Source organism: Agrilus planipennis, unplaced genomic scaffold (genome assembly GCF_000699045.2).
Source record: "Agrilus planipennis isolate EAB-ADULT unplaced genomic scaffold, Apla_2.0 scaffold19, whole genome shotgun sequence".
Lineage (NCBI taxonomy): Eukaryota > Metazoa > Arthropoda > Insecta > Coleoptera > Buprestidae > Agrilus > Agrilus planipennis.
In genome coordinates, this window is record NW_020438954.1 from 1,071,205 (window position 1) to 1,085,949 (window position 14,745).

Consider the following 14,745-nt stretch of genomic DNA (forward strand, 5'->3'; position numbering starts at 1 on the left):
CTTAAACCTGGATAACGTAATAACCTCTATAAATTCATAAAAATTTGCGTTCCCTTTCCCTCGGAGTCCAAAACCTCTATTACTTAAAATCAAAGAATAAAATAAATAAAATCAAATAAATAAAAAAGTGGTTTGAATCAGGAGAAAGTCTATGTAAAAGACGAAGAATTTCTGAATTTCCCAATTTAGAAAAATGCTTGTTTACATGGTTTAGACAGTGCAGAAATATATAAAAACATTAGTGTTAGTGGACCTATACTGAAGAAAAAAGCTGAAAAGTTTGCTAAGTCACTGGAAATCCATAATTTTAAAGCTTAAGTTTAAACCCTTAGTAAGTAAAAACCTCAGTAACTCAAATTATTTTATGTTTCCCTTGGTCTTTATCTCATCGAGATTCCACTGTACCTACTCATTTCTAACCTTCTCTATCCACGGTATCCTCATCATTCGCCTTTAACACCACATTTCAAACGCTTCCAGATTTAGCAGCCTCAGAAAGCAGTGGTCTAGACATACACCTCAAATAATCTTTTCAGAATTTATAAATTAATCTATTGTGAGGATAGACATAACTTTTTTTTGTTAAAAGCCACTCAACCCTGGGTTATCTTTTGTTTTATATCTCTACTGTTCCTTCCGTTCTGAATTATCTGACTTCTGAGATACTGAAAATCAGCGACTTCTTCTAATTTTTCGTCTTCTATCTTTATATTCACTCTTTCCCTACTTTTTCTTCCCATGCATACAAAGATACATCAGTATCTTCATTTATAATTATTTTTACGTAGTAGAAGTAGTTATGAAGAATGTCAGAAAATCAAATAATTCAGAATTGGTCAAATTCTGTTCCTTCTTCTACAACATCCGTTCCAATTCTTTATTAAGAAAGCACTGGTGCAAAAAAAAAAACCAGATAACTTCCCAACGGGAGTAAAAACCTTAAAGGGTTCGGATTTCCAAAATCAGAAGTACACACATTTTAGGGCATAATTACGAAATACATTATACAACATTTAGCCATATTGTTTATTCATATATTTTGGGAATTGGCAAATACTTTACGATTTATATGTACATTAACTTGCTATTAATTTGTTTGCATGTTCCTGGTGCCACGGTCTGCTATATAGATACACATATTCAAACATACATAGGTATGGTAGGTATCTCTCGTTCTATGTTTCCGCTGTCGTAGTTTGTACACCAATACTGAATTTGCTGCCTATTATCCATAAACCATGTTGTACGCATCAAAGCAGTTTAGTCGAAAATCAATAATTAGCGACAGTCTACCGAAGTGCACAACATGTATAGTTGTGTGTGAACAGGAGAAAGAGCGACAACATTTCGTGTTTGGTAAACTTATACATGTCCACGTCTACATATGTTTATGTGCATGTACGTATGGGTAAAAGCAATAATTCGCTTATTACCTGAACAGTTAGATAATTAGATTCCCCTGTTTGCACGATACATACGGGAACATAACGCGAGTGCTGTATGATACGCCACGCTTCGTGTATTTATTTCTGCGATATTCATCGATTTCCGATGGTACTGGAGGTCGACAAGTTTATACAGACGTCATACCGATTGTATGCAAACTCAACAAACCTGGACACTTCACTGTGGACATGAATATTGAGGATATTTAAAAAATATCCCATGAAATCATCAAAACTGATGTAACACGCCAAAATAATATCCATGCAGAAAATCATAGTCTTCAATAATAATTTAAACCAAGCAACATTTTTAGTAGGATTTTTCAAATCATTCCTAACAAACATATTCAATATTAGAGAGTTTCGTGCCTAAAAATAATGCTGATCATTGCTTTCGTCCAGCAACAAGTGTATAGATATAGAGTATTCTTTTGATGTCGATGCCAATGTTATATGAGAGTCCTTTCTTCAATTGGAACTATTTAGCTTCTATGTATTTTAGATATCAAATAAAATACTGGCGAAATCAATGTCTAAAAATATTCAAGCAACATATTCTCTAAAGCTTTCCTCTTGATGTCAGTGTCAAATTAAAATCCACAAAGTGCTACAAAACAATGTGATCCTCCAATGAAGATGAGTGAAATCTGAGATCTTTTAAAAAATCTACAATTTTTGAAGTTTTACTAATAGTTGTATTTCCTCTGGGTTAAGGAGTTCATTTTCACTTTCAAATAACTTCTCAAAATTCGTAAATCATACACTTTAACACAAACTGATTAACGAAATTTCTGGAGAAGAATGCTTCATTGGTTCCAAGTAAAAAAAGCCTCAAGGCAATTACTAAATAGTAAATCAAGTAAATGGACAATCGCAAAATCAAACATTAATTTTTTGGTAGTTCACGAAATTCATCGATACGATCTGAGAAGTTCGAGGACAGATGATTCAATTGCTGATTGTGAAAGGCCACAATTTAATTTTTTGCCATCTCCTTTCTTTCCATTCCTCTCCTGTCCTCCCATCTCATCGTATTCCTTAAGCAATTTCTTTCAAACAATGTGATCTTCCAATGAAGATGAATGAAATCTGAGATCTTCCAAAAAATCTACAAGTTTTACTAAAAGTTGCATTTCCTCTAGGTTAAGAAATTCATTAACCAAACTCTGGTGCAAGATACTATGTACATGTATGACTTTTCTTTCAAACAACTTCTCAAAATTCGGAACTCGTGCACTAAAACACAAACTGATTAGAGAACTTGCTGGAGAGGAACCCTTTATTGGTTCCAAATAAAAAAAGGCCTCAAAGGAATTACTAAATAATAAATCAAGTAAATGGACAATCGCAAAATCAGACATTAATTTTTTGGTAGTTCACGAAATTCATCCATACGATCTGAGAAGTTCGAGGACAGATGATTCAATTGCTGACTGTGAGAGGCCACAATTTAATTTTTCCGTCTCCTTTCTTTCCATTTCTCTCCTGTCCTCTCCTCTCCTCGTATTCCTTAAGCAGTCTCCTACGGCGTCTCTCGATAGCTCAATGCTCATTAATGACCCCGGCAACTTTGAATGCACGAGGGGTTAATGCAAGGGTGACAATCGTGGAAGCCTCGTGATTGTTCTGAAGCTTTGATATTACGTAACGGATCCAGCCGAAAGCGACCGAAATCCGCGTGTGTATTGATTCAGAGCCAGTACTACCGGCGAAAGCAGCACCGGAACGACGACAGTAGTAAATGAAGAAATGTTATCTGGATTGGAGTGAGTGAGTAGGACGGAACACGCAACAGCAGAAAGAGGAGAGTGAGGACTAAGGACAACGAAGAAGCAACATGTACGCGACGTTGCCATAACCCTCAAATCTTTTCTCATACATTAATGCGAAAAAATGCGACTTGAAGAACCTTCTTAATTTCAAACCAAAAAATTGCTCCCTCTCAGCCGAAACTTCTCTTAACATCTTCTAATCTTTATTTGCCCATCTATACCAAATTAAAGGATTAAACATTATCCAACAATTGCTTACTCGTTAACGAAATTCACTCTTTGACACCTCTACTTTCAGAATCTTTAAATATTTTCTACTTCCCATTTTTGGAATTAGTTGTTACTCTTTCAATCTAAATCTTCAAATGACAACTTGTTCATTGATGTCATCTGATTAAACCATTTCTACAAGTCAGATTCCAAATCTTCGAGGTACTCAATATTACGATTTCTGCCTTGGAGGAAACTGATCCAATTTCCGAACATCCAGAAAAAGGTAATCATTGCTTCGTTTCTCTGTTATTTCGAATGGGTGCTTTTTATTACACTTCAGAAAATAGCGCCTAACTGATATATCTCTCTTTAGACCAAAATCAGTCGTAATATTTGATCAATTGCTCATACAAAATTGGAAAAACTAGACTAGCATGGGTGACTCTCAAACAACAATTCAATATCCAACTCCTCCTATTGGAATTACAGGGCAAATCAGTAAACGAGTTTCTATCTCGTGTAAGATTTAGGATTGAAAAATTCGTCCTTTCTCCTGTTCTTTGGAATTAGTTATTATTCCTTCATTCTGATGCTAAACGTCATCTTCAATAACTTGTTCATCCAATTTCTCAACTTCCAGAAAAAGGTCATCATTACCTCCTTACTCTGTTTTTTCGAATGGATGTTTTTTATTAGATTTCTGATGCTGAGTCATCATCGACTATCAAAATCATCTTGTTATCCTTTTAAATCCTGATCTAGGACAATATAAACATTGCCGACAACGTTGCTTATAAAGTCCATAGCTTCCACCGTGAGAGCAACGAGATAAGCCGGAATGGAAACGGCGGCGGTGGCGGTGGCCTGATGGTTTGCCGATGGAGGGGTGAGGGGTTTGGGTGAGGAGGTGATATAGAGGGAACCGTGTGATTCGTACGTGCCGCTATCACAGGTTAAATTACAGAGGATGTTACCAATTCCAACAGGGATGGCTTGAAGCAAATACATTGTTGTCAGTTCTAAGGGTTTTATTTGATTAGCGATATTTTTGGCCTTTAATTGTTAGTACAATAACAAAGTTTTTCTTTACCGTTAGTACCTCTACATTAAATAAAATCTGCTGAAGATTACTGTATTTTAAATTGAGTCAATTCGAAATACTTCAAAATTCAGTCTCCTGCAATTTTCCTTCTCATTCAGCTGAATCATCGTTAAATGCTTTAGAACCAAATTTAAGACTAATAAAAGATACCATTAAATTAAAGTCTAAACATTACAATAAAAAGCAACTTGCAATTTAAAATAAAAAAATATTTAAATGCTCGATTTTCTTCATATCTTAACAAAAATCAATTTGGCAGTATTTTTAATTTCGTTTACATAAACTTCAAGCATATTTTTAAAAAACGACTTCTGTACCATAAAAAAAGTATTACAAATTTGAATTGAGAAAAAAGTTCTGGAGGAGCTGGGATTTGAACCCAGGACTTTCAGCATGCGAAGCAGACACTCTACCACTGAGTTACACCCCCAATGCAAAATAAGATCTTAATACGTCATTATATTCACGACAAAATTTATCTCCCACAATATAATTATTAATATTATTTAAATAGTGTTCAATATTGCTACGATATAACACTAATAGTATAAAATAAAATTGTAAAGTTTACTATAGACCTATATAGAAAATATATTTAATGGAAAAATAATCTCCTAATGGATATGCAACTAAATATGTATAGTTGAAAAGATGGAAAACAAGCTCCTAGTTTTTAAACACAAAAGAATATTTTATAAACAACTATAATTGTTTTTATTCATGATTTCATGGAGTAATTTACTTTATAATTTCGCTATTTAAATGAAACATAACCGACATGAAATGTCGAACAAATAAACATTTTAAATTCGCTTATAAAATAACATTACTCTATGAAGGGTAATAGATAGAATAGAAAGAGGGAATAACTTTGAAAGTTAAATTATCTCATTTTCCTTTAGTATCAACTTCCATATAGGCATTAAAGAAACAAAAGAAAACTTTTTTTTGCCTTAGCTTTCAATTTTGTCCTAATAAATCCATTATCTTTGATCATTAGATTGAGTAGATCGAAACAAAATTAAAATAAGTTAAACCCGATTAAACATAATTCATGTTTCTTAAGCCCTTTTTTTAAGCAGGGATGACCTTTGAAACGTACTGAGGTTCATTCTTTCACCCTCCAAACGTTTTCAACCATTATACTTTTGTTGTTGACGTATTATTGCTGGTGTCGGCCATTTTACTTATTCAATTGTTGCTGCATTGTTGTGGTTGTCGGCCATTATTCTTACTCGATTGTTACCGTATTGTTAACATCGTCGGCCATTATACTTTTTTAATTGTTACACTATTGTTGTCTTTTAAACAGGGATGAAAAGGACAAAAGAATACCAGCCAACTGTTATTAGGAAAAAAGGATCTTAAAGAGCGAGAAAAAATAATCCTTTAAAAAGGTCCGAAAGCCATCTGTTCCATCGGAAAATATTTAGTCGTTAAGTCGAGCGACCGACCCCTCTAGGTCGATCCGAGTTGAACAGTGACGAAAAGCATATCCCACGCAGTGCGCCTCCGTACTAGTAGATTTAATTTTCCGTGGCGTCTTTTTGCGTCGCGACGCGGCATTCCAGCGAAAAGAGCAAGCCGAGCGGCTTATATACGGCTTCGATAAACGTCTCTTCGACAAACAGTAATAATCTGGTGCGACACGAGAAGGGTGTTGGAATCCAACAAGTCGCGGCGCCACGACGCTGTGGGCGGTCAGCTCTCAGGCGTCCTTCTCTTCTCCCGTTATTCCCACAACCCCCAATCTGCACCCCCGTCGTTCCGCTCTCCTTCCGCCGCAGCGTCAACGGTCGATACTCACCCTATCCTCCACGCTCCTCCCCCCCACCCGGTCACAGCCCGAGCACATATGTGTCGCACATTTTCCATTGACTCCCGGCTTCATCGGGAATAGTTGTGGTGAAGAAATACTTTGAAAACGGGACAATCGATGGCCATCCTGTCATCTTCTCGTTTGAAACCGCCGCATACGTATATTCCATTTTATAACGAAAAACATAATGCGCAAAACCCTCCCCGTTTATTTAACGTTAAAGTGTCCTTTTTGATGTCCTTTATCGGTTAACATATGTGCATAAAAGTAGACCTTTCAAACGTACTGAGGTTCATTCTTTCGCCCTCAAAACGTTTTCAACCATTATACTTTTGTTGTTGACGTATTATTGATGATGTCGGCCATTTTACTTATTCAATTGCTGCTGAATTGTTGTGGTTGTCGGCCATTATTCTTATTCAATTGTTACCGTATCGTTAACATCGTCGGCCATTATGCTTTTTTAATTGTTACATTATTGTTGTCATTGTCGGCCATTATGATTTTTCAATTATTGCTGGTGTCAGCCATCTCAATTGTTTAATATGAATTAATTACTGTTACCGTTAATAGTCAGAAAAATAGTTCCTTTGAATGTGTTGTTGGAAAAATATTCAACGCTCTATTTTTATGTACTTTTATCATTCGCATTTTCTTTTTTCATGACAGTTTTTCAACGGACGAATTTTCTAAATGCAGGACTTGCTGCTCGCTTTAACCGAATATATTTACAGACAGTACGTATATTATCGAGTCACAGAAATTCCTTTGTTTCTATATTTCAACTTTACATGTACATTGCCACGTGAAGTAGAATGTCGCGAAACATTTTCCATCCCTATGAAACAGTCGATTTCAAATAATTCCCCGTTTTTCCTTGAACTCATTTCCAACGTGCTCATGTTTACACAGAACATCATTCCTGTATTACATCACTTCGTTGTCAGTTGGCTTAGGAATATTACTGAGTTTCTCAGAAAAAAAAAAACTGAAACACACATACACACTTATCAAATATTCTGTCTACCTAATCTATTTATCCTGAATCAAACATATTCAGATATTTAAAAAAATCCTTGAGTTATCTGCCACGGCTACTCCAGTCGTGGGGCAACGGGATGAATTAATTTACATCTGGAAACTGGACTGTAATTCTTTTATTTGTATTGTTCTTTCCGATACTTAGGGGCTAATGTCTCCCCGAGATCCACGACCGTAACAGTATACACATTTTTATTGAGATTAATCCCTACTCCAACTTCTAATCCTAATTCTAACGTATGTCTAATTTCTACTGAAGCACTGCTTATGATACTTGTATCGTTGATAAGCAATATTAATCTTGTTGCATCCGATTTGGCGTTTGTTGTAAGACCACCTTTGTTGTTCTTTTATAAATCAGGTTTTTCTTTAATAAAACCTTCCTTTGTTAGGTATTTGTTTAGCTCTGAATCCTTATCAACTTTGAGAGTTTTTCTAGACCAATAGGAGTATTTGCACTATCCCGTTTGCTAAGAATATTGAGTAAGATTAATTCTTTTCTTTTTTCTGTTTGAAGTGGCTAAGATATGGTTTCTATGGCCTTCTATTGTATTTTTCCAAGTTCAGCAACAAACAATTCCTCTGCATTTGAAAAGAGGTCAGGGTTGTAACTAATTCTATTGATGTAAAACCAACATCAATGTTTTTGAAGATCCTCGTCATCATAAAGTCGTCAGTCCTAAGACTGGTTTGACACGCACCTCCACTGTTTCCTATCCTGAGCTAAATTTCGCATTTCCCTAAAGCTAGAAAAAAAAAACTTTTGGGTGTTTCATTCCCACCAGCCAGTAATGCTGGTGGGCGGGCAGTTCCTCCGGACTATGCCGGAAGGTAGGGCGGAAGGCCCTCTTCAGCCTGCTTTCAGGAATCGTGGGAATGGGTGGGTGGTGGTTCGAGTGAGAAAGATGAGACGGACGAAATGAAGACAGAGGAGAGTGAAAGATTATCTGTGGAATATTACTGCCTCAGCATTTGCCTAAGTGATCCAAGGAAACCACAGAAAAACTTGGACCAAGGCAGACAGACTCGGAATCGAACCGGCGTCCTCCCGAATGCTAAACAATGGTCTTGACCTCTAGGCCATGCCGCTCGGTCCTAAAGCTAGAGCAACCCATATCTTTAACTATTTGCGAACATCAATCTAATGTAGGTCTACCTCTACTCGTCCTAACTTCCGTATCTGCCTCTAATATGTCTCTGACTAGACCTTCATGCCTGAGAAGGTGTCTTACTAACTTATCTCATCTATTTCTTATTGACTTCCATAAAGTCCTCTGCTCTCTTACTCTTTCTAATACCTTTTGATTTCTAACCTTCTTATCGTCGTATTTCTCTAAAACTGGAACAACCCAGATCCTTAATTATTTGTGAACAGTCATCTAATCTAGGCCTCCCTCTACTCCTCTTAGCTCCTATATCTGCTTCTAATATATCCCTGACTAGATCTTCATGCCTGAGAAGGTGTCCCACCAACCTATCTCGCCTATTTCTTATTGATTTCAAGAGAGTCCTCTGTTCTCCTACTTTTTTCTAATACCTCCTCGACCCTGTCATATCCTCTGGTTTATTGTCTGTACTGCCCCTTCCACATCTGAGTTCCTAGGTACCGAAAACAGCCACATTCTCTAATTTTTCGTCTCCTACCTTTTTATCATTCTTTCCCTACTCTTTCTTCTCTTGTACTTTAGTGCTTTCGTTTTAGATACTCTTATTTATATTCATACAAAACTGTTTTATTAATACCGCTTCCATTTTATTTAAGACTATCTCTAACTCCTCTTTGCTAGATGCTAATACTGCTACAATCCTATTTTGATTTTGATCTTTTACACATTGGAAAAAGGAAAAGAAATGGAATCAATAGTTTCTGTAGCTTTAATTAAGTTTATCCAATAAGTAAAGTTTTTCAAGTTAATTATTACTGTTAGCACACCACCACTAATTCGATATTGTTTTCCGAACTGTTTCGTTTTGGCTCAAGGAATTTTATAATTTCCAACGATTCGCCATTCCTTTCCGAAGGTATTTTCAATGGGAAATGGCAGGTGTTGAGTAGTGACTGTGACTTATCAAACAGGACCTTTAGAACTGCGAAACTCCTTGTACCACAGTAAAATAGGCCGGAAAACAAAATTCAATCCACAATGTTTTGGATTGTCCATTTCCAAGGAGTCCGGAATCAACAGAATACGTAAGTGTATTTAATTCATTTTAAGCTTTTACTACCTTCACTGTCCAACGTTAACAATTTTCGTTCATTTTATATAACGTTTGATGTAAGCCAAAAAAAAGTATTTTGCATTTCGCAAACAGAAAATATGTCTACAAACTATTTTAAATAAAATGCAAAATGGTTTTCTCAAAAAAGTATTCAAATGTGAAATAAAAATTTATATTTCGAATTTTGTATTTGCATTTTAAATGCAAGTATTTTAAATTAACCACGTCTCCGTAAATATAGTAATAAAGTGTTTATTTTACGTTAATTTTATACACCTTGCTCATAAAACAAATGCAATCCAACATTAAATACCTAATTTAAGTTAGATTAGATTTAATAATCAGTTACGTCATAATTCTACTTCGAAATGGAAAACAACAAATTTAATATTCTTTTTATTTGAATATATTATTGTTATATTAATTTTCAATAAGTGCACCTCACACGTACATATATGTATATTTGTATATTTATGGACTATAACCTGACTTATGTCGTAGGAGCATAATATAGGTTCAATTGTAGAGACGCACCGGATAGTAATTTTGGGAAGTACCGGATAACCGTGTACCCAGCATTAGCTGTGACGGGCTCTTCATAAAATACCACCCTTACGAACGTCCCAAACCACATTAACTCAAACGTTGTTTAAACACTAAACCAATGAAATTTTAACTCCTGGTTTACGGATTTTCAACGAGAAGGTCGAGTTGAAACAGTTGAAGCGAGGCCTGTAATGTTTATAAACACTAAAAGTCTTCAAAAAGACAAAATCGTACTGATAAGTTACTGTTAATCAAACCCTGATATTCCAACAAGTGACAAGGGAACAACAAAAAGTCACAGGGGGCCAGATCTGGGGAATACGGTGGCTGCTGCATTGTTAGTGTGTTGCTTTTGGCCAAACATTTGCGCACAAGCAACCATGTGTGAGCAAGGGCGTTATCATTGTTCAAAAGTCAATTTCTGTTCTTCCACAAATCCGGGCGTTTCTGCCAGATTGCTTCACGCAAATTGCACATAACCTGCAGGTAATATTTCTTATTGACCGTTCTACCCTGTGGCAAATACTCATGATACACCACGCCCTCGCAATCGAAGAAAACTGTAAGCAAATCTTTCATATTCGCCCTAACTTGGCGCGCTCTTTTCGGTCTTGGCTCGTGCGGCAGCTTCTATTGGGATGATTGAGCTTTAGTTTCCACGTCATAACCATAAACCCATGACTCGTTACCATTTATGACCCTCTGGAGCAAATTTGGGTCGTCGAGGACAGCTCCTTAGCAATGTTAATGCGATGATGTTTTTGGTCGAAACTGAGCAATTTTGGTACGAATTTCGCGGCGACCTGTCTCATGTCCAAATCATTGGTAAAAATCGAATAGCAGAAGCCAATCGATATGTTTAGGCCCTCAGAAGCTTCTCTAACGCTGATTCCACGATTGACCAATACTTTTTACTTCATTTCGTCAATGTTTTCGTCTGTTGTTGACGTACTCGAGCATCCGGTACGCTCTTCGTTGTTCACATCATCTGGGCCATCTGAGAACAATTTGTACCACCCATAAACCCTGCTTCGGTCCGAGGTAGCTTCAGCATATGCCACACTCAACATTGGGAATGTGTCCGCACACTTAATTTTGTTTTTCACACAAAATTTGATACAGATTCTATGATCCATTTTTTGCAATAGGCAAAAATCGAAGACGAACTAAAACACGTGCAAGCTGTCAAAAATTAACTTAAATTCGCGATATTTTTTGGACAGACCTTGTATTCTTAATCATGAGAAAAATCAAACAGAGATAATAAAAAAATTAGGACAAACGTAACCTTTCTCAACTCAATTTTAATTACCAATTTTCATCCACTAGGTTTTTTATTATACTTATTAAATTATTATTGCTGGTGTTTCTAATTTTCTTTTTTCTAGTAGTAGTAATAGTAGAATAACCCTACACTGCCGAGTACCCGGCGTCATTATCGGGTGTCAGACCGTATCCTGAAAATGTGTCGGATCCGCCGAGTGCTCGGCCCATCTCTATTCAATTGTTTATCGCTGTTGTTGAATACAATTTCATTGTGTTACGTTTTGGTGAGTAAACCTGGTAAATTGGGGACATTGAAACGCACTGATTATATTCACGGCCACCAAATGCGTGCCAATATGCCAAGTGGTTAGACCGGAATCCCTCTTCAGTCGCTTCGAAACTAAAAACAACGAAGACAAACTCATCTAGTCAATGACCGCTTCAATTCAAACTGACGTGATCCCTTGAAAAACGTTGTCCGGCTTTAAAACAATGTAATAAGGTAGAATTATATTATTATATAAACAGAAATCGACCATATTATCGAACAGTCACTCAACTAAACTAAGCGACTGATAGTGTTATCGTGCAGTTGTTCCGTACACAAGAAAATGATTTTCACGCTTTCCAATGGACTGCTGGACATTTTCCTCGATGAGGTGAGTGAGAAAATGCTATCGTATGAAAATTACAACATTTAACTTAACACAACATCTTTGAACAAAAGTAATTACTTTTATAATACTCAAACGCAATTAGCAATACTATAAAAACTATAATTAAAAAGGTCGTTAATAGTTAATAAATATTAGTAATTTCTAAAATTGTATTTTCATTTACATACACAATACAATGTAAATGATATATGTATCTAATGTATTATACAGCAACTTTTTGCGTCATAGTACATAACTACGATAGAATTTTACAACCCCCGGAAACAGTGAAGTAAAGTTGGCGTATCAGTAAATTCACCCTGCAATTTTATGACAGTTTGTACGCAATCATCAGAGAGTTACCTACCATGATCTCTTCCAATGTATTAACGCCAAAATTGGACTTTTTGTTAATAGAAAATCTGTTTTTAATATTATCAAAGGTTATCTGCAATACCTTGAATTTTCACCATAGTTTTCTTCTAAAGTTTAGGTAAATCTCTAGAAACTCATTCATAATTTTCTATGACTAAAGGAGATACACATTCTTGGAATGTTTCAGCATTTAAAATAAATAAACGATTATATTTTTAAACTCCTTATAATAAATTCCTCAAAAATTGTCACATCATCATCATCATATAACTATAATTTATTGCATCATTTCCCAATGGATAGCACAGGTTGTTGTTTACGAGGAAAATTATTTAAAATTCTTGTAATTAGCATACAATACCGGATTTATTCTAATGCCCAATACTAATATTAATAAAATTAACTCGCATTGATTCCAATATAAAACACAAACCTAATTTTATAATTATTTTATTATAAAATACAGTAATTTTAGTGAATATTTTTGCATATACTATTATGTCCTCATACTAAATCTTATCTAATCAAATGATGCACCATGTAAGTAAAATTGTAAGTACTAAACTGCTATTATCGGGCATAATAGATAATAGGTATAAATAATTAATATAGAGATCAAAGTTTGCTGCAGACAAAAAGATGAGAATGAAAACAAATCTAAGTAGGCTTAAAAAATAAACAATGATTTCATTGTTTCAATTTTGTGATATGAATTTAACCGCTGTATCAGCCTTGAAGAATTGTATGATTTTTCTACCATTAAAAACCGCGGAACGTTACGTAAGACGTGCTCCGTATACCGTATTAATAACCTAAAAATCGCAATTATACAGGATGATTTATGATTTATAGTCAATCAAAAGCAGTCTGGAAATTCCTATAAAAAAACTCCTTCACAACATAAAAGAATATTTCGTCAAGTGAATATGAGTGAGAACAATCAGACAACAAATCACATCCTATATCCAACATTCTCAGAAAAGATTCGAATGATTTTGAACAAGGGCGGAGTCTAAATTATAAAACTAATTGTTCTTTTCTGTGATTGTAATGTCGAGTAACTACCTAAATGTAAAGTTACATTTACCTATTTATATTTCCATTTGCAGTTCGTTAAAAATCGAATTGAAACTATCTGAAACTATCGGATAATCCGTAACCGTATCTGAAACCGGTATAATAATATCACTCATATCCGTATCCATATCTAGATCCGAAATTTCATATCCCTAACATACCTGGAAGAAATGTTTCAGCCAAAACTAAAAACATGAAAATACGAAATTTTGTGGTATACTATAACGTAGAAATAACTCTCTGTTTGGAGACAAGGTCAAAGAATAATAAATTAAAGTGATACATAGATATGTAATAAATAATTCACAAACCAATGCCTGCTTTAGATTTTTGATTCATAAACATGCATTCTATTGCAACGCAATAATAATTAGAAACTTGACCTTATGTGTTGCATAATAACCATGCACTATGAACGACCTAACTTTATTATAATGACATTTACATAGTGTTTGTCGTTGTTTTATGTCACTATTTTCGAAAATGCCTAGGCCGAACTGAAAGCAGCGATTCATTAGTAAGTAGGTCTCAAATACATACGAGTTAAAGATCATCGACTACCACATGAAACTAATTCGTCTATCTCTCAGGAACAGTATTTTTTTCTGGATACGATACCGTGTGTCCTTTTCTGTACTGTTGACATGTGTATACAAAATTTCATGAAAGGTTTTACTCGCGGCTTTGCTCCCATTGGTGTCCTAAACACGTGTCTAAAATCATCGACGACCACATACAACTAATTTTTCTATCCCTAGGGAATAGTATTTGGGTAAAGGTCTAGATGATGGGTGGGGGGATCGAAAGAAGAGGTCTCCCCCATCACTGTACCATAAAAAGTTCGCGGCGGTCTCACCCCCATAAAAAGTTATGAAGGTTCAAAGTTAATAAATATGCCAAGTTTTATACATTTCTAGGCATGTAAATATTTATATAGTCATTCTTAAACAATATTCAAAGGTAAAACTAATGAAAAATATTGATAAAGTTATATAAAACATTATTTAAATATCTGTATCAATAGGGTAGGTTAGGTTAGGTTAGGTTAGGTTATCGGGTTTTGTTCAAGTGACCACCCTCTTTCGATCCCCCACCTCCACCCGCTTGAAAATATTTTTTTATTGAATTTTATTTGAATTATAGTGTATGAAAATTGTCAAAATAATCAACTTTCAACCCCCATAACTTTTTATGGGGGTGAGACCGCCGCAAA

General features: G+C 35.2%; 1 protein-coding gene, 1 long non-coding RNA gene and 1 other non-coding gene across 3 annotated transcripts in view; 1 reads left to right on the forward strand and 2 right to left on the reverse strand.

Annotated features, from left to right (window-relative positions):
• The window catches only part of LOC112904591, a 174,992-nt gene that overhangs the window by 77,600 nt on the left and 82,647 nt on the right, over positions 1–14,745 (reverse strand). The window lies entirely within an intron of this gene.
• Trnaa-cgc lies at positions 4,891–4,962 on the reverse strand. The gene has a single exon. It is a non-coding gene; the product is annotated as a tRNA-Ala (tRNA).
• LOC108743490 (fatty-acid amide hydrolase 2) overlaps positions 11,715–14,745 on the forward strand; it is a 19,873-nt gene continuing 16,842 nt past the window's right edge. Inside the window, exon 1 of the mRNA XM_018479066.2 lies at positions 11,715–12,083. Within this exon, the coding sequence (XP_018334568.1) occupies positions 12,036–12,083 (48 nt within the window). The 5' untranslated portion in view covers positions 11,715–12,035. The remainder of the gene's footprint in view (positions 12,084–14,745) is intronic.